The sequence below is a fragment of the Lepisosteus oculatus genome, chromosome 10, assembly GCF_040954835.1.
Source record: "Lepisosteus oculatus isolate fLepOcu1 chromosome 10, fLepOcu1.hap2, whole genome shotgun sequence".
Classification (NCBI taxonomy): domain Eukaryota; kingdom Metazoa; phylum Chordata; class Actinopteri; order Semionotiformes; family Lepisosteidae; genus Lepisosteus; species Lepisosteus oculatus.
Window position 1 is genome coordinate 22,453,599 of NC_090705.1, and position 21,911 is coordinate 22,475,509.

Sequence of the window (21,911 nt, forward strand, 5' to 3'; positions counted from 1 at the left end):
TGAAACAAGTTAAACATTGTTATTTCCCATGGCCATAAAAACAGCCACACAGACAAGAACTGTTTTTACGCTGCATGTAAGTTCAAAACATCTACCGGTAATGCATGGAACGAAGGAAAATATGTAAGCCTATTTTTTTTTACACAGTCTAAGTAACGAGCAAAAGAAAATCCCGGACAACTTTTGGAATTTTATAAATCCCGGTCGGACCGATATTTTAGTCTGGGAAAAAGATTAATTAAAAAGATATAATTCTGAAAATGTTCGTCTTGCTGGTTCAGACCTAATAGTTAACTTCAGGCAATAAAAACTTGCCATCCAAGTCATGTACTCCTTTTAAAGCATGTTCTATTAAAAAATGGTCATATCCATTAATAAAACGTTCAGATTTACAGAGGTAAGTGGAGCCTACACACACCTGCGTAGTGCTTCCTTCAATAGCTCTAGCTTTTTTAAACCATGATTTTAATTTTTTTGGTTTGATTTTTAGTCTTTAATCCACATTTGTTACATGTTATTGCTGACTACAGCATATTTGATGTTGTACAAAGTACTACGTGTTCATGTGCTGAGGGATGCACTGCCATCACAGTAGAAAACTGTAAATGTGCATGAGGCTCAAGGGTGAAATCTGACTCGTGTAACTTTCTGGGCCCAAACTCTTACTTGAGTTTAAGACGAGAGAATCTGGCGAGAAATGAAGCTCTTCCTGTGTGTCCTTCCCCAGTTCAGGCTGTGTTTTATTGGAGTTTATCGGGTGGAGCAGCTTCTGGCGGGGTGAAATGATGGGCGTCTTGTGTCCCTGCCCTGCCTGCAGGTGATCAGCGTGTTGGACATGCTGTACAGCCTCCTGCGCTCCTCCCCGCCCCGGGACCAGCTGCTGGCTGTGCTGCTGGATTCGGGGGTGGAACCACTCTACTGTCTGCTGCTCAACGGCGCCTTCGGAGACGGCGTGAGGGAGAGAGTCTTCCGGGTGAGAGGCCTCAACGCACCTGTGCCCACCCACTACACTTCCTGTCGGGGGTGCCAGTCGCAGTGTTTAAGTCTCCTTGTGCAGATTCAGCCAACACACCCCGACGGTTTCCCTTCTAAGTTATATTAAATAACTTACGCAGCTCGCGAGTCCTACACCAGGCTACCTAAAATAGTTGGAGTTGAAGTTTTATTGCTCTGCACTCAGTTCAGCTTTTTCCCCTTTTTCTCCTGTACAATGTGGTAATGTTCCTTTCCCTCCAGACACAATCTGCCCTTAGCTGCAGCCCATGCTCATCAGCATAGAGCAGGAATTCTTTATCATATCGCCTGATGGCAGGGTCTGCTGGCTGCTCAAACGCTGTGGCTAGCTCACTTATTAAGACATAAGACATTCAACAGTGTCCTCTTTTTAAAGCTATGATTGTCATCCACTGATCCCCCCCCGGTATCTGCTCTCCTCGCATATCCTCTTTTCCTCTCAACCCCTCTTTCTTCCCTTCTCTCAGATCCTGTATAAGATGCTGAAGTATGAGCGTGTGTCTGAGCGCGGCAAACACCGCTTGAAGCTGAGGGACTGTGGGTACTTGGGTCTGGTCTGCAGCCTGGGTGACATCCCCGTCACCTTGACAACCATCCGTTGCCTCTATGAGCAAGTTCTCGCTACAGGTAACCACACTTAGTGACAGGGGGACAGGCTGAAAACCGGGTGACAAACGTGGAGACGGGGAGATAGATAGGATGGACAGAAAGGAGGCACAAGGAGAAAGGAAGAAAAGAGGTAGAAAGTGAGAGCTAAACAAAAGGAGAGAGGAAAGGCAAAAGACTAACTGTGGGACTGGGAGGTGAACAGTAGAGAGAAAAGAGAGTTTTGGAGGGAGAAGGTGGTGATGGAGATGAGGGTGGGTGGTCACAGAGGGTTTATAAGAAATGGGGGGAAATATTGGGGATGAGGGGCTCGATTGAAAGCAGTAATAAAAAAAAATAGTAATGTCTCTCCACTGGAGCCCTTAACTGTGTCAAGATTGAGAGAAAAGCCTTCAGTCTTTGGTGGCCTTGTTACACCTCAACACCTTTTTTGTCTCTTTCTCCTTCCGTCAGACTCCACTCCTAACTTCAGGGACCTGTTGGCCGTGGCGTATCTCTCTCACCGGGCTGACCTGGCTGTGCGCCTTGACGTCTGCCGCAAGGTAAGGCCAACTTAAAAAGAGTATGAGTGACTGCCTCGTTCTCAACATCGCCACCTCCGGGGTACTCACTGAATCACCCACACTGCCTCTCCATCTACGCCAAAGAGCACATGCCTTAACATTTCACACTCCATATTCATGTCATGGTAGACGGGAATGAATTATTTCTGTTAGCATTTTTCTTTTCAAAGACAAAAATATATTAAGTTTTGTTTCACTAAGTAGAATCCCTTTAAACTACTTGCCTCTGTTAGTAAACAATTGTACCACATAGCCACTGAGTGAAAAAAACTAACATGCTTGAACATTACAAGATGTCTCTCAGTTTCATTCCAATGGCTCTACAATGTGATGTACTGGCACATGTAAAGTTAGACATCTACATTTGCAGAAATTCTTTGAGGATAAACTTAAATTATTAATTTTAAACAAAAATTTATTCATTTCTCATACTGAAAGTCCTGGGAATCCCAATCACGCGGGATCAAGCCAAGAATTGGTTACAGTGTAGAAAAAAGACTTTTGAGAGAGTGTGACATGTCTGTCTGGGAGTGATTAGTGGTGTGCGTTTAGGCTCACTGCCCTTGCTTACAGCCTGATGACCTTCCTCTCTGCCTCCAGCTGTTTCACCTCATCTACTCCAGCGAGGACAACGTCAAGCAGCTGGCACGCCAGCCCGGCTGGCAGGACGTGCTCACCAAGCTCTACGTCAAGGAGTCCTACGAGTCCCGCGCTGCCAGCCAGTCCGGGCTGAGCCCGGCCTCGTCGCTGGAGACGGCCCAGCCCAGCCTGCTGAGGCAGGACAGCATGGTGCTGGAAGAGCCGGCACATGAGGTCTTCCTGCCATACGAGCTGAGGGTGGAAGAGGAGGAGGAAGAGGACCCGCCGGATGTGTCTGTCTCAGAGGGGTTCTCTGACCTCTCGCTGTCTCCCGTTGGTGGCAGCCAGCTCAAGAACTTTGGAAACTCGCTCAACTTCAAGTCTTTTGACTCGGCAGAGTTGGCCAGCCAGTCGTCCTCCATTTCCAATACTGTGGACATACCAGGCCACCGGGCAGATGAGGAACAGGGCCTTTACCACCCCCTTTCCCCCTTTAGTGGCTCACCCTTTGACCTAGGGCTGGAGCTAGGAGGGGGTGCAGGTGGGGGAGGCACTGGATCACAAACCCCAGTAAGCCAAGCTGACACCCCCTCCCCTCTCGATAACTGCAAGCCCTTCCCTGGTCTTCGCGCCCGAAAGAGCTCCAGCCTTTCCAACATTCTGGATGATGGCAGCTATGGCACAGAGGTCCCACCTGGGGACAATACCTCTAACACCTCTAACCCACAGGTACTGTTTATATGACACCTCAAATACCTTTAACCCACAGGAACTGACTGTACAACACCTTTAACACCTGTAACCCATGGTTACTAACTTTGCAACACCTCTAACATCTGTAACCCAAAGGTACTGACTGTACGACACCTCTGACACCTGTAGCCCACCGGTACAGACTGTACGACACCTCTAACACCTGTAACCCACCGGAACTGACAGTACAACACCTCTAACACCTGTAACCCACGAGTACTACCTGTACAACCTCTAGCACCACTAACCTACTGTTATTAACTGATTAAGTGCTTCTGCTGCTCCTCACTGACCTAGTAAAATACATTGGCTGTCTGATACTTTAGTTTGGCTTAATTCTTTTCATGCCATTTCAGTTATTCTGCTGATTCACAGGTACATTGACTTTCTGTAGAACAACCCGATGTGTCAGAATAGCACTAATCAATCCCCATACTTGTCCAACTTCTCCTCTCCCCTCCAGCAAACCCCAGAGGAGGAACTGTGCAACCTACTGACGAATATCGTGTTCTCCGTGATGTGGAGTGGGGCAGAGGGCAGCGAGGACGCTGTGTGGCGCGAGAGGGGGCAGGTCTTCTCCGTGCTGACCAAGCTTGGTTCCTCCTGTCAGCTGGTGCGCCCACCAGATGACATCAAGCGCAGGTGCAGGGAGTTTGCCCTCCAAGTCAGGATTTTGACTTGAATTAATTTCCTCACCATGTCCGTGTGTGTTTTTGTCTGCCCCTCTACCTTTCTTGTATCAGTGAGGCTGAAAAAGGCGTCTCTCGGTTTTTCTCTCCATCTGTGCTTTCCAACTGACTCCCTCCCTCTGTCTCAGTTTGTTGGAGATGATGCTGGAGTCATCCCTCACTGACCTGAGGGACAGCGTGGGCACCTCGCCAACTGGACACTGCCTTTCCATCGTGCGCCTCCTGCGTCTGCTGCAGGACTTCCTGTTTGCAGAGGGCACGGACAACCAGGCGCTGTGGAGCGAGAAGGTAAGGCCCGACGAAAAGAGGCAGAGGGGGAACGCCGATGATTGAGGAATGGACAACGAGCTCCCATTGTGCAACTGTTGAAGGGTTCCAGATCGCAACATCTGAGGTTGTCTGGGACTGAAGCAGTAGACATATGTAAAGGTTGAAATATCTCTTCTTATTTCTCTCCCTCCTCTGGATCAGAGAGTAGGCACTAGAGGTGTTGAGAATAAGGGGGTACAGTCCCTGGGAAACTGGTACTGAGGAGGAGAGTCTTGTGGGATTGGAGGGTGGCAGTCAAGGAGGATAGACTCCTCTATGATGTTTATCAGGCTGGAGCTTATCCTGTTTTCTGTAGTGTAAAGTGTACTGAGAGCTGCACTCTTTCCCCAGAGTAACAGTCCATCCCAGGGTAGCAGCATTGTTGAAGGGTACCTCAGGTGACTCTTCAGCACATTGGTACTGGACAATTGTTGGTACAACTAAGTAAACAAGAGCAATCAGGGTTAAAGCTCATTGATGCAACAACAGCACCAGAAGGGAGGAATTAAACCCACACCCTATAGTTAGGAGTCCAGAGACTTCACCTCCACTCAGCACGCCCTCTTAATCCTGCAGGTTTAAGATCCTCTGGTGATGCCTGCATCTCTGGAGTGGGTGGGTGTAAATAAAAGCCTGTGTTTCAGTAATTGTAACTCCCGTCCCAGGACAAATTATGGAGGAGATGAGCAGTCATCTGGATTGTTGACCATACAGTACGTGCTACCTCTTTGGGAAGGTGGAGCGCATCTTAACTGTTTAACTGTTTCTTAGTAGTAGTTGTTGCAGGCCCTGTGCCTGACCCTGTGTGTTTCCCTCCTGCGGCAGATCTTTGAAGGAGTGGTGAACCTCATGGACCGACTGCAGGCCTGGTACGGCTCCCCGGGGCCGCCAGAGCTGCGGGAGATGGCTCAGATTGGCCTCCGCATCATCACCGGGTACATCCAGCAGCAGCACTCCCAGGTCTGGGCCCTGACGCGAGCGTGCGTGTGGGAGATCCTCCTTTCACAGTTTTTAGTATATTTAATTTAAGAATTAATAAGACATTGAGTCTCTGAGACATTCATTTTAATACCGCTACCTTCTGTCTGTACCCTTTTACTGGCTTTCTCCACATCAACAACAAGACTTAGTTTTCTCCAAAGATTTGTATCTTCTTGACGTTGTGTACCAGTACTTATTATTTATTTTCCTCATCTCTAACCAAGTGGAGTTGATTCATTTTAGAGGCATTTCCATGCCTAAGTTAGAGTTGTGGCTGATATAATTGTAGTGATGTTCATCCCACACTGTACTACAGATGTCAATCCGGCCCATCTCTCCCTGTGCAGGTGTTTGCTATGGCCTGCGTGAAATTGCACAGCCTGCTGCAGACAGTGCTCTGCCTGGTCTGGGAGGAAGTGTGCTTCCTGCTGGGACGCCTCGGGGCCCCCCTGGTGCAGGCCCTGGAGGAGGGCGGGCGAGCAGAGGCGTTCTCGCAGCTCGTGCCCATCATGCGCACACTGCTGGACCAGCACGCTGACCCATCCGCCCTGCATGCCCTACTACCCTCCCTGCCCCCCACCAACGGCAGCGCCACCTTCACTCAGGACCTGCAGCAATACATCTGCACCCAGGAATGGAAGGACTTCAGCACGCACCATGTCAGTGTCTCTTTTTGCAATGCAAAGTGTCTGTTCTTATAATCTAGGAAAGCAACTCCCACATAACTTGGAGTTACTAGTAGTTTTCAGCTTGGTTTACAGCTGTAACCCTGTACGGTAAAATGGCTGTCTGTGAGAGCCATTCATCATTGTGAGGATTAAGGGACCTTATACCGATACGTGTGGTACTCCAGTGTTACAGTACAAGACCTTGATCTCCTCTGCTGATGTATTTGAGGATCAATCTTCCATGTGGTTAAGTTGGTATGAATATTTTGATCGCTCAAAGAAAGTTAGGAGATTTGTTTCACAACCCATACTCTTCGATGATATTGTACAGTGCACTCTACCCCTCCACATCTAGGGAAACACTTTTATAACAAGAAGTACTTGGGGGTTTGGAACAAAAAACCCAGATATGTTGTTGAAGGCAATACCCTGCCTTCTTTTGAGAAACGGCAGAATGATATCCGTGTACCATATAGGTACTAGGAACCAAACAGCAACCTCTGAATGAACGAGTCTTTAGCCTTTCTTATGTGCTCATGGTCTCCACTCTTTAGCACCATACAGAGACTTTATATAGAATCAATCTCATGTCATGAATAAAAGTTGTAATGAGCAATGTATTACTATAATGTGAAATAATACTAATCATAAGAGACATACCATGTAATTAGATACAGTATGTATGGTGGCATACAGAGCTTAATTTCAGTTTAATTAAATGTGAAGTGTTCCTGTGTAGCATTCAGTGCTTCTATGCTCTTGAATTAGAAATTGGCCAGCAGTCTAAACTAAAACTGTAGTATTTAATAGAGAGTTTAATACAAAGTTTTCCCATGTTAGCAAAGCTAGATTATCCAATATGTATTTAAAGTGTACGTAAAGTTGATGTCTTGGGAACAGAGCCTTGTTTTGCTGTCTATTCATCGATAAGGCCTGGGAATTATTTGACCTCGAATTGGTACCTGAGTGCGTGGGTGTGTGTCTCTCTCTCCAGGTGCAGCCCACCATGCAGCAGTATGAGCTAGACACCTTTGGGAAGAGTCACGACCTCATGTCTAATTTCTGGAACTCCTGCTATGATGCTCTAATGAGCACGGCCCAGCGCCGGGACAAAGACCGTGCGCACAGCAAGGCCAGATTCCAGGTACTCAATCCAGTTGCTCTGTCTCTTTCTAATGATCTTTACTCATGGCTGTCACAGTCTTTTAACTCCACTGTCTTACGCTCTCTCCCTGTCTCTGCATCCCACTGTGTTGCTGGAGTCTGTGTTCTTGCTTTCTCGGTGTTGCTGTAACACGCTCTCTCTGTGTCTGGCAGGAGGTGATAGTGGAGCCCTGCCTGCGCCGCGTGCGCAGTGAGAACACCCGATATTACAGCGCGTTGAAACAGGCGGCCAGCCAGCAGGCTGCCGTGCTGCGTCAGTGGAAGGCCCTGCGCAGACAGCTGACCAGCGAGAGGGGCGCCTGGGCACTGCGGTGAGGATGCCTGTCAGTCTGTCCACCCCAGCCCCTGTATCTGTAACTGTATTTCAGCTTGTATAACTCCAGTGCCAGTGTTTCTGTCCAGCTCACTTCTGCTCTAATCATCCATTGTTTTTATATTATCCATTTTCTAACGGTTTCATCCAGTTTTGGGTGGCAGGAGAATGGGATGCTAGCCCAGCAAGCAACATGCATGGAACACCAATCCATTGCAGGGCAGATACAAACACACTCTAATACCTCGGCAAGTTCTATCAGAAGTGAATTAACCTATCTGTATGTCTTTGGACTGTGGGCTAAATCCGGAGCACCCAGAGGAAATCCACACAAACATGTTGAGAACATACAAACTCCAAGCAGATACCAGCCCAGGAATTGAACCCAGGCTCCCATCACTGCTCCACTGTGCCGCGGTCCTTTGATATGAACTGTTTTGTAATATGACTACATGTTCACCAGGCGTTCTGCTTCTCTGATCTCGGATTGTCTCTCCATCTACTTGTTCGGTCTTTCTCTGTGTTTCTGTTCATTTTGCTAACTGGCTCAATATCCCGTCACATCTCTTTTCTGCCTGGGTGTTTCAATCTGTCTCTCCTCCCTCCCCGTCTCCATCATTCAGGATCCAGCCGGAGGTGCACTGGAAGCTGTCCAGCGCGGAGACGTACTCCAAGATGCGTCTGAAGCTGGTTCCCACCTACAACTTTGACTCGCACAGAGAGGCCAGCGCTCTGAGAGACAACATGGGTATGTGAGGCTGCCCGCGCTTAGGAAACGTGGAACCATCCTCACGCGAGAGCACCCTGCTGCTGTAAGTGTAGCATCGGAGACGCAGTGTTCCTCGGGAGTGTGTTGATCCTCGGATTGGCTGTGTCTGCAGGCACAGATAACCGCAGCCTCGCGGAGCCGCTGCCACTTGCCGTAGCGAAGGAGGCGAAAGTCAGCGACATGGAGGACGACCAGCTGGGCGACGAGGACCTGGTCTACCTGGACAATCAGTGAGTCACTGGGCAAAGCAGCACAGTCATGTTTTTGTTGTGGATCTGCAGAATTGTTTCTATAGCTAAATTGTACTTCATTGTACCTGCAAAATAGTTAGATCCCTATTCCAGCTCTGTCGCAACAGATAGTGCCCTCCAAAAGTATCAGGACAATGAGGTTCAACCAAGGATTTTCAGTATAAACTCAAAAATAATTTCTCTTGAAGAATGTAATTTCTTAATGATCGACTTCTCTGTGCTTTTAAATATTTTCACAACTTTATCCCTGAGTTGTTTTTAAAGCTCCTTTTGTCTTCACGGTTAAATCTTTGCTTGCCATTCACTCCCTGACTAAGGGCCCTCTATTCAATTTATGGGAGGTCATGTGATTCTGAAGTCGTGTGAACGGCTATTCATTCACAGAGACTGTGGCCACTCAGTAAGTGAACTTGTCAGAATAGTCCCATGCACTTGCACAAATGTCAGTTTGTCATAGCAAAGATGGAGAATACTTGTGCCATCGATATATTTTTTGATTTTTCTTTGCAGTTTTTGCTGATGTTTACATTTTCCCAGGCCCACAAAAGTGTTCAGTTTTAGTCGCTTTAAAAAAAAATGTTTGTTATTTTGTAATTCAACAAAATGGGATGTCATTAGAAGGGGGTGAATATCTTTGCAAGGCACTTCATAGATACTTCTAACAGTCGTATCAACACCTCCTCTCCACTTCTTTTGTGGCCCGGTACGGCTCTTCCACACTCCTCCCCCCTGCCCGTCTCCCTCAGGACGGAGGTGGACGAAGAGAACCAGAAGGAGAAGTTGGTCCTGTCAGAAGAGTGCGAGCTCATCACCATCGTGGCCGTGATCCAGGGTCGTCTGGAGGTCACCACGCACCACCTGTACTTCTACGACGGCACCAGTGAAAAGGAGGAGACAGAGGAGGGTGAGGGCGGAAGCTCCAGGGGCTGTGGGGAGATCGTGAATGAAGGCAGTACAGCTGATTAAGCCCCTGAAGCAGAGTGCCAGGCCTGAGCCACAGCTTCTGATAAAGACCCACAACCCTGCTGACTCTGGCATCAGGGACCCGTTTTCCCCTTTCCTGTGTGTGAATTCACCTGGTGTGAATTGACAAACTTTCAATTTGAGGAAAAGAAGGGAGGCTTCGCAGGGAAATGTATCATTTGTTCTTACAAACTCCTGGTGATCCACTAAAGACCTTGGTTTCTGATCTAGACAAGCTCCTAGGTTCCAATGTTGAGGCTCTCAAGGGCTCCTGGCTCCTAATGCCTTGCCAAAACACAGTCCTGTAGAGCATTTTTACACTTTTTCCTTTCCCTTCCCTTTCAGGTATTGGGTATGATTTCAAGCGTCCACTATCCCAGCTGAGGGAGGTCCATCTGCGACGTTACAACCTGCGGCGGTCCGCCCTGGAGCTGTTCTTTAATGACCAGGCACACTACTTCATCAACTTCAAGAAGAAGGTGCCTTTCTTGAACAGCACAGTGCCCTCTGTCTCTCCCGTGCCACGCTGACCCCTCTGTCTTCCGTGGGACACACTGAACGGCGCTCTTTTATAGTGTACTGCTGTGGTAGTTCATATGCTTGGATTTAGAGTTGTCCTAGTTGTCCCCAGGCAGGAATTAACCAGACAAATTGAGCTTACACTTTCATTTTACAGTATATTCAACTATGGTGTAATTAAGAGAAATGCTGCCTATATTGTGGCTTCTCTGTATTGTAGATTCTCTGCATTCCCCCTACAGTCCATGCCATACTGACTTAATGGCATCAGGTTCATGGGCATCTCTACATTGTGATAGGCCGAGGACCTTTTGCGCTGCAATTTGGCTCTACCTGTGTGGCAATTACTCTGGGTTCTTTGCATTACTCCCACAGTCCATCCCATGCTGACCATGCTGGCTAATTGGCATCTCTGCTTTGCCCTGTGAATGTACGTGTGTGCCCCTCCGGGGTGTGGTCCTACCATGCACCATTTGACTGAGTTAGACTGACCGTTACTGTCTAAGGATGAAGCAGTCACTGAAAACAGAAGGATCTGTTTCAGTAGTCTTTATTTGGACCAGACACCCTGTGGATTAGTTCAGGTGTGGAGTTGCATCAGCTGGTGTCGCCTGCAAAGGAACAAGTAAAGGTTAATTCCATGCTGAAAAATGGAAAGGAGAGACACAATACTGATCCTTCTTCAGTTATGCTCAACACCGAAATGTTGTGATTCTTCTTTGCACTGTCTACTGTGGAATTACCCTGTAGCATTTGGATTAAGCTCTTAGAGAGAGTACTCATATTTGGTTATCTATCAGAATTAGTGTCTGTGGATCTGTCCCCCTACGCAGGTCCGTAACAAAGTGTATTCTCGGATCCTGGGACTGCGGCCCCCCAACCTCTTCTACTTTGGATCCCGGTCTCCCCAGGATCTGCTGAAGGCCTCGGGGCTAACACAGGTGAGGAAGAGTGAATCGGGGTACACAGGTAAAGAAAGTAAACTATTGCAGATTAGATCTATACCTTTACAGCTCTCGTAACTGAGGTCACAGCCTTGCAGAGAGTGTTTCTCACTGCTGATCAGTACGCTGTTGATAAATCAGTGTAGCAGAATATTATAAGATGTTTCGCAACACTTGTCCAATGCCTTGTGGCCATAATATATCTGAACGTGATAATAGTACTTATACACTTACTGTATATAGCGTTTTTCTGGACACTCCACTCAAAGCGCTTTACAGGTAACGGGGACTTCCCTCCACCACCACCAGTGTGCAGCCCCACCTGGATGATGTGACGGCAGCCTAGGATGCCGGAGTTACACCCCTACTCTTTTTGCGAAAAAACCTGGAATTTTTAATGACCACAGAGGCTCAGGACATCAGTTTTACGTCTCATCCAAAGGATGGCGCCTTTTTAACCTGTAGTGTCCACGTCACTATACTGGGGCATTAGGACCCACACAGACTGCAGGGTGAGCGCCCCCTACTGGTCTCTCTAATATTTCTTCCAGCACCAACCTTAGGTTTTTCCCAGGAGGTCTCCCATCCAGGTACTGACCAGGCTCACACCTGCTGAGCTTCAGTGGGCTGCCAGTTGTGAGTTGCAAGGTGATATGGCTGCCGGTAACTAGAGAGGCCAGAGATTGAGACACAGATAATCATGGTGCGATAGAGACCGAGGGAAAGAGAAAAGAGGTAAAGATCACCAGAGAAAAGGACTGAGGAGACGGAACAAGAGACAGAGATTAATGGAGAGGGAGATAGTTCCCTGCTGGTGATGCAGGTATGATAAGTGTGTTGATGATGCCACAGTGCTGTTCTGTTGTTCCAGAAATGGGTGTTCAGGGAGATCTCCAACTTTGAGTACCTTATGCAGCTCAATACCATTGCAGGCCGCACCTACAATGACCTCTCGCAGTACCCTGTGGTAAGGTTCTTTCTGTCCATCTGTCTTAAAAGAGAACTACAGTCCCAATTTCTCAGATATTTATTACATCTCGGTAACAAAATAAATTGAAGGTATCACAAAGTTTAGGTTTAACATGTTATCGTGTACATTTTACTTCCATTGTGATTTGAAACGCGCTCATCGATGCTGATTCTTTCTAACCTCAGAATATAAAAATAGCATTACAGTCCCCCTTTAATGTCTATGTTGACTGTGCCCCAGTGTCTGTAGGCCGAGTGGTGTGTAGCCTTGCCAGTTCTGTATTGTCGTGCCCTGGATAGACTACTGTGATGCCTTTATCCCGTCCTCCATGATCCAGGAATACACCAGCTCCAGTTGGAGTGGGGAGGTGTGACAGCCTGTATTGGCTGCAAAGGAAGAAGTAAAGATTAATTTCAGTGTCTGCGCTGTCAACACAATTCTTCCATTCTTCAGCCTTTGCTCTTTTTCTAAAGATCTGCATAGGACTGATATAATTTTTAATAAATAAGATTTGCTCACAACTTCCAAGAACATTCACGACTCTAGACCCAGATATTTTGGATCAATCGTTGTTGTGTGTCCTAAGCCACACCGAGACGAGTAGATGGAGAACTCCTGACTTCCCCTCTACCTGCATAAAACCAGGACCAAGGGCATCAGTTGCTAGGTTTCTTATCACAGGCTCAAATTAATCTTTTAATTCAGAGCTTTTGAGCGATTTTATTGTAAAGTGCCCTGGAATTCCTTGCTTGAGGCATGATATAGAAAATCAAGTTGAGGTGCACCATACAGTATTTGTGTATTAGTCAGGCTGTCCGTCAGTCTCTCAGTGTGGGTTTCCTCGTAGTTCCCCTGGGTGCTGTGCGACTACACCTCCGAAACTCTGGACCTCGATGACCCGGCTGTGTTCAGGGACCTGTCCAAACCCATCGGCGTCGTCAACCCCCGGCACGCACAGGAAGTCCGAGAGAAGTGAGAGCCTTTTGTTCCCTCTGTCCTTCTGTGAACTGCTCGCCACCTCTCTCAGAACAGTTAACCTCTTTGCTAAATGTCTCTGCGTCTCTACTGGTTTGCCTTTGTGTTTCACCGGGTTTGAAAGACCAGCTTGGTGTGTGTTCCTGTGCGTCTGGGGGGATGTGTCTGCACTGCGCATTACTTTTAAGATCTTGTTCAGTGACCCCTTACATGATCACATTGGGGGAACTCTGGTTTCTTCAAAATACCTTGGCAGTGATTTAATGCGTATCTATGCTAACTTGTCTCTGCAGGTATGAGAGCTTTGAGGACTCTACAGGCACTATTGATAAGTTCCACTATGGTACACACTACTCCAATGCTGCCGGCGTCATGCACTATATGATCAGGACTGAGCCCTTCACCACACTTCACATCCAGCTACAGAGTGGCAGGTGAGATAACACTTCTCTGACATGTTTGCATGCTCTTACAGAGACTCTCTTGTACAAATGTGCAACCTGCCGAGAGAAAACAGGGCAAAAGCAGGCATTAATGCCATGTCTTGTCAGCCTGTGTGTTGAACTTGCACTGCATCTGAGATGCGCGGGCGTGACCTGGTTGACTTCTGTACCGTCCGCAGGTTTGACTGTGCGGACCGACAGTTCCACTCCGTCGCAGCTGCCTGGCAGGCGCGCATGGAGAGCCCAGCAGACGTGAAGGAGTTAATCCCCGAGTTTTTCTACTTCCCCGAGTTCTTGGAGAACATGAACAGTAAGAGTGGAAAAAGAAGGAGAACAGACAAAACGTTGAAGTTTAAAGAGGAAAGGCTAGAAATGTGGGATAGAAAGCAGGTGTCAGTGCCTTTCCCAGGAAGGAAAATAGTTGCTGTAGCTGCTACCTTTCCTAGTGAGGTGAAGTGGTAATATTGAACAGCTCAATAGGTGCAATATTTACATGTCCCACTTCACCAAGCATCTGTATTGTCTACAATGTCAAAGCAGCTCAGGCTCAGGGCCTCTTGAGGGGCTCAGAAGATAACGTTGGTTGACTGAGTGCAGGCTGAGCTCTACAGACGTGGGCTCAAGCCCTAGTCAATGTCTCTACCAGACTGGGACCTTGATTGCCTAAGCAGTGGCACTCAGCTTAATTTAGATGTGTTGGCTAGAGTCTCTCCACAGCACAGCGACCCCTGTTGCCTGCACGTCTGTTCTTTGGGCTGTGCTTCTGTGTTTCTCTCAGAAATCTTTGTTGATACGTTGAGCTTGCATATGAAAATCAGCCTTTAATCAGTTTCCCCTTGATGCCCAGTTTGTCATTCTGCTCTCCCCCTTTTATCTCTTCTCCCTCTCTTTCCCTGTCTTTCCCTTTTCAGTTCCAAATGAAATTCACCTGTTTTACACCTTTTTTGCCAAAGTGTTTACAACAGGGAAGTGTATGGAACAGTAACGCTAATTAATTTGAAAGAAAGTTAACAAACATGCTCGAATTTCTCTCCTTCAGGGTTTGACCTAGGCTGTTTGCAGATGTCCCAGGACAAAGTTAGCGATGTGGTGCTGCCCCGCTGGGCTGAGTCCCGGGAGGACTTCATCAGGAAACACAGGAAGGCTTTGGTAATTGTGTGGATCCCTGATGCATTTGTAAGACATGCAGACAAACTGAGAAAGCTAGTTAAAATGGGAGATGGCTATTGAGAAATGCCCCCCTTTCAGTGTTAGTATTTAAAGTTACCAATAGAAGATAACCAAAGCCATCTTGCTCTTGTTGTTTTTCTTTACTGTTCCACAACGCTGGCCGATTGTGTCGTTAAAAAAGGTAGACACAAAAAGGATTTAACACTCCTAACACTTGAACACTTCAGCAACGGGAGGATAATTCAGTATTAACGAGAAGGCTGTAAACTGTCAAAAGATGTAATGTGCACCTTCTGGGACAGAAATGTGCAGGCCTGTGAATGACACTGACCACCCACTTGTCGATAGACTAGAGACGTACATTGAAATTTTTATTTGCACCGACATACACAGTACAACACCACAGAATGTAGACAGTAGATAACAAACATAAAAAATAATAACAACGGGAGCAATACATATATTGTGGAGAACAATAAATGTGTAGTAGTAGGAAAAAAACATGGCAGACCATGCAAAAAGTGCATAGTGCGGATGTACATTGAGTCTGAGGCATTGCAGTTGGCTGTTGGTGATGTATTCTGCAGTAGGGTAGAAGCTGTTCTTAAGCCTAGTGGTCTGTGCTTTCATGGTGCGGATTTACAAGCATCGCTGCTGACATGGTGGCTGTTGTGACACTAGCCCTGACCCGCTGTGTCTGCAGGAGTCGGAGCACGTGTCCGCGCACCTGCACGAGTGGATCGACCTCATCTTCGGGTACAAGCAGAGGGGGCCTGAGGCTGTGGAGGCCCTCAACGTCTTCTACTACTGCACCTATGAAGGTATGGGCCACACGCTCTCCCTGCCTCCTCTCGCTTCACGTTCTCCTTTGCCTCCATCCACAAAGAAATCCCCCCCCCCCCTTCCCCCTCCTCAGTTCATCTCGCTGTTTTGGAAAAGGGTAAATCTCCTCGTCTCACAAGTTCCAATCAAGATTAAAACTCGGACAGGGTCTGTATAGCTGGAGATTTGTGAGACACCTCGACGCTCCCATGTGCGGTTTCTCTGTGCTGGAGGAAGGCGGGTTTCTGAATTGAGTCTTCAGCTGTCAGTGCTGCCTGTGTGTCTGCAGGGGCCGTGGACCTCGACGCCATCGCGAACGAGACGGAGCGGAAGGCGCTGGAAGGGATCATCAGCAACTTCGGACAGACCCCCTGCCAACTGCTCAAGGTGAAGGTTCAGCTGGGGTCGACCACAGCATTATATAGCCTTCAGTGCCAACCACTGTAGAGCAGTGTGGGTTTTTTTTTTTTAATTCGGCAGCAGAGGAATGAATGGACAAAATTTAATTGGAATATTTGTGATATTATATGATCACCATGGGCTTCTTGGAAAAATAGTTTTTCTGTATGAGAGATCCTGCATGCAAACTCAGATGTATCTTGCTGTTTCTGATAACTTTGCCAATTAGCTATGTTTTCTCTTGTCCTGCAGCTTCAACTAGATGTGAAGTAGTAGTAGCAGTGGCCCTCAGAGTGGATATTTTAGCAGACAGGAAGAATGTGATTTGGTAATAATCTGTATAGAGTGACTGGTGATTGTCTGGCTTAACCAGGGACATGATAACATCCAAAAAACTCAGGAAGAGAGCAGAGGTTTACTGTTGTGAGGACCATGTCTGTCTCCAGAGGCCTATAATATAAGTATAGTTATTGGTACAAAAGAACAAGTTAAAGGTTTATTCCATGCTGGAAAGAAAAGAAAGGAAACAACTTTTCAGCTAGGGAGCCTTCTTTGGGTGTAAGTTATTGGTACAGTTCAGTTGCTTTGGAAAAAGAGGAATTTGTGCCCTACCCCATTACCCCATTATCCAGAAAGGTGTTTTAATCCAAATGCAGGTGGTTTTCAGAGTCCTGTTCTCTGTCAATGGTGAAAGGGCCATGAGGTGTAGCTTCGTCCTGAGAATAGAACTGTCCTCTGTGTTGAGCATGAGTGTGACTCCGCCCACCTCTCTGCAGGAGCCCCACCCCCCCCGCATGTCCGCGCAGAGCGCCTCCCGGCGACAGGCCCGATTGGATACCCTGCCTCCCAACCTGTTCGAGCACCTGGGAAAACTCAAAGCCTTCGTGGAGGTCAGCAGCCCCAGTGTGAACCTCTTGGCTACAGATGATTTTTAGCAGGATGTAGGAGCCACAGCTGGCTCAGTCCCACACACAGAAACATGGCAGAAGGGTTTCAGTCAGTCTTCCCTGGGAAACTTTAGCCATATTTCTAAATAATTCATGTCTCATAATTACGGATGTTCCCTCAACTCAATGTTGTTTATATCCCTTTAAAATCTTAATTTACAGATTTTAACTTGGTCTCCAAATACCATTTGTTTATTGTGCCTGTAGGGATTGAACATTTCTTCTTTTAGACAACAAACATCTGCTGTTCCCTGTGTTTGGAATTCATTTGCGTGCAATTCAGAGTTCAAGGAATATTCTATATTTTCAAAAAGTTGTGTACTTTGCAAATTACCATTTAGTAATTAAGTTAATTTAGGAATTATTTAGTTATAAAATTTGAAGTACAAAACGGTATGAAATGGTATTACAAACGCAAGAGCATTATGTCTGAAAGTAAGTAAGTGTGTCTTCTCTGTGCAGGTGGTTAGTGATGGTGTGCCATTAGTGCAGGCAGTGGTGCCTCGGAACCACACTCGTTCCTTCATCACACAGGGCTGCGACCTGTTGGTAAGACACTGACACTGAAACACTATCGCCGAAATAGATACACTGGCACCTGGACACTGAGAGTAATACACTGGAATGTGCACATTGACACTGATACACTGGCACAGTATCACTTACACTGGTACACTGACAGTAATACACTGACGTGCACATTGACACTGATACACAGGCACAGCATCACTGACACTGGTACACTGACAGTAATACACTGGCATGTGCACATTGACACTGATACACTGGCACAGTATCACTTACACTGGTACACTGACAGTAATACACTGACGTGTACATTGACACTGATACACAGGCACAGCAACACTGACACTGGTACACTGACAGTAATACACTGACATGCACATTGACACTGATACACAGGCACAGCATCACTGACACTGGTACACTGACAATAATACACTGGCATGTGCACATTGACACTGATACACTGGCACAGCAACACTGACACTGGTACACTGACAGTAATACACTGACATGCACATTGACACTGATACACTGGCACAGCAACACTGACACTGATACACTGACAGTAATACACTGACATGCACATTGACACTGATACACTTGCACAGCATCACTTACACTGGTACACTGACAGTAATACACTGACGTGCGCATTCACACTGATACACAGGCACAGCATCACTGTCACTGGTACACTGACAGTAATACACTGGAATGTGGACTGAAACAGCTCCCAGCTCTGACCCTGCAAACTTTGACTTTGACCCTTGACTCACTGACACCAACACTTAGACTGCTAAATGCCGAGACTGACCCACACACATGCTGACACAGTGCACACATACAATTACTCTCTCGTGTCCTGTCACATCGTCACTGACAAACTGAAACTCCCACACTAACACTGTCCACAGCTGTCCACTTTAATCATCACACCCCACCCCACTCATCGAGCCCCACTAATGCTCTCTGTCTTCCTAGGTGACGGTCAGTGCCAGCGGGCTGTTGGGCATTCACAGCTGGCTTCCCTATGACAAGAACATCGCCAACTACTTCACCTTCACCAAAGACCCCACAGTCTCAAACCCCAAGTAAGATGTTGCCCATTTGTCTCACAGTTCACCACATGAGGGGACTCACTAATAATAGTAATTCCTTACACTTACTGTATGTAGCGTTTTTCTGGACACTCAACTCAAAGCGCTTTACAGGTAAGGGGGACTCCTCTCCACCACCACCAGTGTGCAGCCCCACCTGGATGATGTGACAGCGGCCATAGTGTGTTGGTACACTCTCCACACACCAGCTCTCAGTGGGGAGGAGAACAGAGAGATGAAGCCAGTTCATAGATGGGCATTATTAGGAAGCAATGATTGGTAAGGGCAAAACATTGCTAATTGGTAAGGGCAAATTTGGGCAGGACACCAGGATAACACCACTACACTTTTCAAGAAACGCCCTGGGATTTTTAATGACCACAGAAAGTCAGGACCTCAGTTTTACGTCTCATCCAAAAGATGGCGCCTTTTTACAGTATAGCATCCCTATCACTTTACTGGGGCATTAAGATCCACACAGACTGGCCCCAGTAACACCTCTTCCAGCCGCAACCTTAGTTTTCATCTAGTTGATCACCTTGAAGAGCCTCAGGGGTGAGTTGCAGGGCGATGTAGCTGCAGGCACTGCCCTCCTAGGTCCACCAGATCTGTCAGGTCCATTGCGAGCGTGTGTGTGTTTCTGCTCCTACACAGCGTTACTGTTCCCCTCTCTCTGCAGGACTCAGAGGATCCTAGCGGGGCCGTTCTCCCCCGGGGTACAGCTGGGGTCCCGGGTGCTGGTGGTGTCGAACGATGCCCGGCTCCTGTTCAGTGGGGGTCACTGGGACTGCAGCCTGAGGGTCACTGCGCTGACCAAGGGCAAACTGGTCGGCCGGATTTGCAGGCACATCGGTAGGACTGTACTGCACATACCAGTACCCCCATACAGATGTGGTGGGGGAATAATCTCACTTTCAGTAAACCCCATACAGTTGCTCTTTTTATATGAAAGCCAACCAGGGATGCAAACAGCAGGCTTCTGTCTGAATTTAATTTTGTTTGTAATATAATATACAAGATTCTGTCTGAGTTTTAATACAGGCCTTTTTATACAGAAGAGTCAGGGAGCCTGCAGGGTGAATCCTCTTGATCCAACAGAAACTGCATTGTAGGACCACTCTTTGCCTTAGGGTGTTTTTTCAACAGTTTCACAGAGGGCATGTCCTTTCTAGTGTTATGCGCGGTGACACAGAAAGCATAAGTGCTCTAATAAGTATAGTAATTTCAGCACTATTGGTAACTGGACTGTTTGAGTACAAGTAGCTAAAATGAGAAACTAGAATGAGTCTGCTGTCTTCTCTCTTTATGTCCACAGTCTGCTGGGAAAAAAAAACTTTCAAATCAGACCAGTCCTGTCCTGCTCCCTTGCCTCTATTTTCATTCAGTGTGCTTCTTAATATGGGGAAGATATTGTAGACTGCCCCGTCATCATTGAAAGACCAAGACATGACAAGGAACTCCCTGGCTCTAACCCTGATCTCTGACTTTCAGATGTGGTGACTTGTCTGGCCCTGGACCTGTGTGGTATCTACCTCATCTCCGGCTCTCGGGACACTTCCTGCATTGTGTGGCAGGTCCTGCAGCAGGTATCGGCACACTTTTCCTGTTCGCTTACAGACCATCATGTCTTGTAGAAAACCTTTACCCTCACCTGCCTTATTTCCCCTCCTTACCATCAGGGTGGGTTCTCCAGTGGCCTGGCACCACGACCAGTTCAGGTCCTCAGCGGTCATGACCAGGAAGTCACCTGTGTGGCCATCAGCACCGAACTTGACATGGCTGTCTCGGGGTCAAAGGTGAGAGGTCAAAGGCATAATTCTCACTGAAAGAGTGGAGCTGGCAATGCAGAGAGTGTGTGGCAATCCTGCATGCTGACTCTCCAGTGTGCATAATAATAATTCCTTACACCTATATAGTGCTTTTCTGGACACTCCACTCAAAGCACTTCACAGGTAATGGGACTCCCCTCCACCACCACCAGTGTGCAGCATCCACTTGGATGATGCGATGGCAGTCATAGTGCACCAGGATTCTCCCCACACACCAGCTCTCGGAGGGGAGGAGAAAAAAATTCTGAAGCCAGTTCATAGATGGGGATTATTAGGACGCCATGATTGGTAAAGGCCAGGGGGAAATTAACCCAGGATGCCAGGGTTACAACCCTACTTTTGTAGAGAAACACCCTGTTATTTTTAATAGCCACAAAGAGTCAGAACCTTGATTTTATGTCTCATCCGAAGAGTGGCACCTATCTACAGTATAGTGTCCCCGTCACTATACTTTGGCATTAGGACCCACACAGACCACAGAGTAAGCGCATCCTGCTTACCCCACTAACACCTCTTCCAGCAGCAACCTTAGTTTTTCCCAGGAGGTCTCCCATCCAAGTACTGACCAGGCTCACACCTGCTAAGCTTCAGTGGATTGCCAGTTCTGAGCTACAGGGTGATACAGCTATTTAGATTTACAGTATAGTGTATAGTGTGTTTGTGCGAGTACAGGCAGTGCTGATAAGCAGAGAGGGGAGAAGGACAGCTTAAAGGGGCTCCAAGTTCAAAGGGGATCCAAACTTTAACATCACTCAAATTCAGAGAGTGTATTAGAGTTCCTTCAGGATCCAAAATTAGAAATGAAATTCCAGTTACTGGTCAAGAAGCACAGACATGTGCCCTTCCATCAGACAGTCCTCAGCTTGAGTTTCACTTCCACATATTTCTATATGTTTTCCCAGATCAGTCGAAGCTTTAGGTTTTTGTTTCAGCTGTCGGCATCAGAGAACTTCCATGATAAAGAATGCTGAAATAATGGACTGCAGAAACCCGTATCTCTGCTAAAAATATGGGCTCCAGGGAAGTATGAGTTTTGGAAAGTTGAGCAGTTTGGAGGGTCAGATAATAATTGCTCCTCCTGTGTGTCAGGACGGCACTGTGATCGTGCACACCGTGCGGCGCGGTCAGCTGCTACGCACCCTGCGCCCGCCCTGTGAGAGCTGCTCGGCAGCCAGTGTGACAGAGCTGGCGGTGAGCATGGAAGGCCATATCGTCACCCAGACGGTCATCGAGGGACGGTCGCCGCACAAGGTAAAGGTGGTATGCTTTCATACGACGTTGCGGCAGTTTATTCCCTTTAAAAACACTAAACCTGCAGCGAGTCTGCGCTTAGCTCTAGTTCACCAAAACCCCCAAAAGATTAATGCTCAGAGCACAGGAGCAAAGCATGATCCTTCTGTCACAAAGCCCAAAAGTTCGTTTCAAATTCTGAACTGAGGCTCTTATTAACATAAAACATTGTGAAGAATTAGGAAAAAAAAAACGTGTGTACATGTGGTGTAGGGGCAAGCGGAGAGAGTTTCAGCAGATAGGAGGAAGCATTAAAAGGGGCTTTGTCAAGACAGAGATCTGAGGGAGGGCTTCATAGAATATGAATAGCATTGGAGAAAAGTTTGGGGTAGTAGAGTCACTGGGGGGGGAGTTCT

The 21,911-nt window shown here is 47.3% G+C and overlaps 1 protein-coding gene across 1 annotated transcript in view; it reads left to right on the forward strand.

The window, feature by feature from the left end:
• The window catches only part of nbeal2 (neurobeachin-like 2), a 94,077-nt gene that overhangs the window by 65,196 nt on the left and 6,970 nt on the right, over positions 1 to 21,911 (forward strand). Inside the window, exons 24-52 of the mRNA XM_069194991.1 lie at positions 818 to 973; positions 1,482 to 1,641; positions 2,074 to 2,162; positions 2,784 to 3,491; positions 3,979 to 4,157; positions 4,333 to 4,492; positions 5,339 to 5,473; positions 5,842 to 6,153; positions 7,157 to 7,306; positions 7,480 to 7,637; positions 8,263 to 8,387; positions 8,521 to 8,638; positions 9,406 to 9,563; positions 9,968 to 10,101; positions 10,975 to 11,082; positions 11,957 to 12,052; positions 12,903 to 13,027; positions 13,324 to 13,464; positions 13,653 to 13,783; positions 14,513 to 14,622; positions 15,347 to 15,464; positions 15,755 to 15,852; positions 16,641 to 16,754; positions 17,274 to 17,360; positions 18,321 to 18,430; positions 19,116 to 19,288; positions 19,928 to 20,022; positions 20,116 to 20,232; positions 21,355 to 21,516. Of these exons, the coding sequence (XP_069051092.1) occupies positions 818 to 973; positions 1,482 to 1,641; positions 2,074 to 2,162; positions 2,784 to 3,491; positions 3,979 to 4,157; positions 4,333 to 4,492; positions 5,339 to 5,473; positions 5,842 to 6,153; positions 7,157 to 7,306; positions 7,480 to 7,637; positions 8,263 to 8,387; positions 8,521 to 8,638; positions 9,406 to 9,563; positions 9,968 to 10,101; positions 10,975 to 11,082; positions 11,957 to 12,052; positions 12,903 to 13,027; positions 13,324 to 13,464; positions 13,653 to 13,783; positions 14,513 to 14,622; positions 15,347 to 15,464; positions 15,755 to 15,852; positions 16,641 to 16,754; positions 17,274 to 17,360; positions 18,321 to 18,430; positions 19,116 to 19,288; positions 19,928 to 20,022; positions 20,116 to 20,232; positions 21,355 to 21,516 (4,527 nt within the window). The remainder of the gene's footprint in view (positions 1 to 817; positions 974 to 1,481; positions 1,642 to 2,073; positions 2,163 to 2,783; positions 3,492 to 3,978; positions 4,158 to 4,332; positions 4,493 to 5,338; positions 5,474 to 5,841; positions 6,154 to 7,156; positions 7,307 to 7,479; positions 7,638 to 8,262; positions 8,388 to 8,520; positions 8,639 to 9,405; positions 9,564 to 9,967; positions 10,102 to 10,974; positions 11,083 to 11,956; positions 12,053 to 12,902; positions 13,028 to 13,323; positions 13,465 to 13,652; positions 13,784 to 14,512; positions 14,623 to 15,346; positions 15,465 to 15,754; positions 15,853 to 16,640; positions 16,755 to 17,273; positions 17,361 to 18,320; positions 18,431 to 19,115; positions 19,289 to 19,927; positions 20,023 to 20,115; positions 20,233 to 21,354; positions 21,517 to 21,911) is intronic.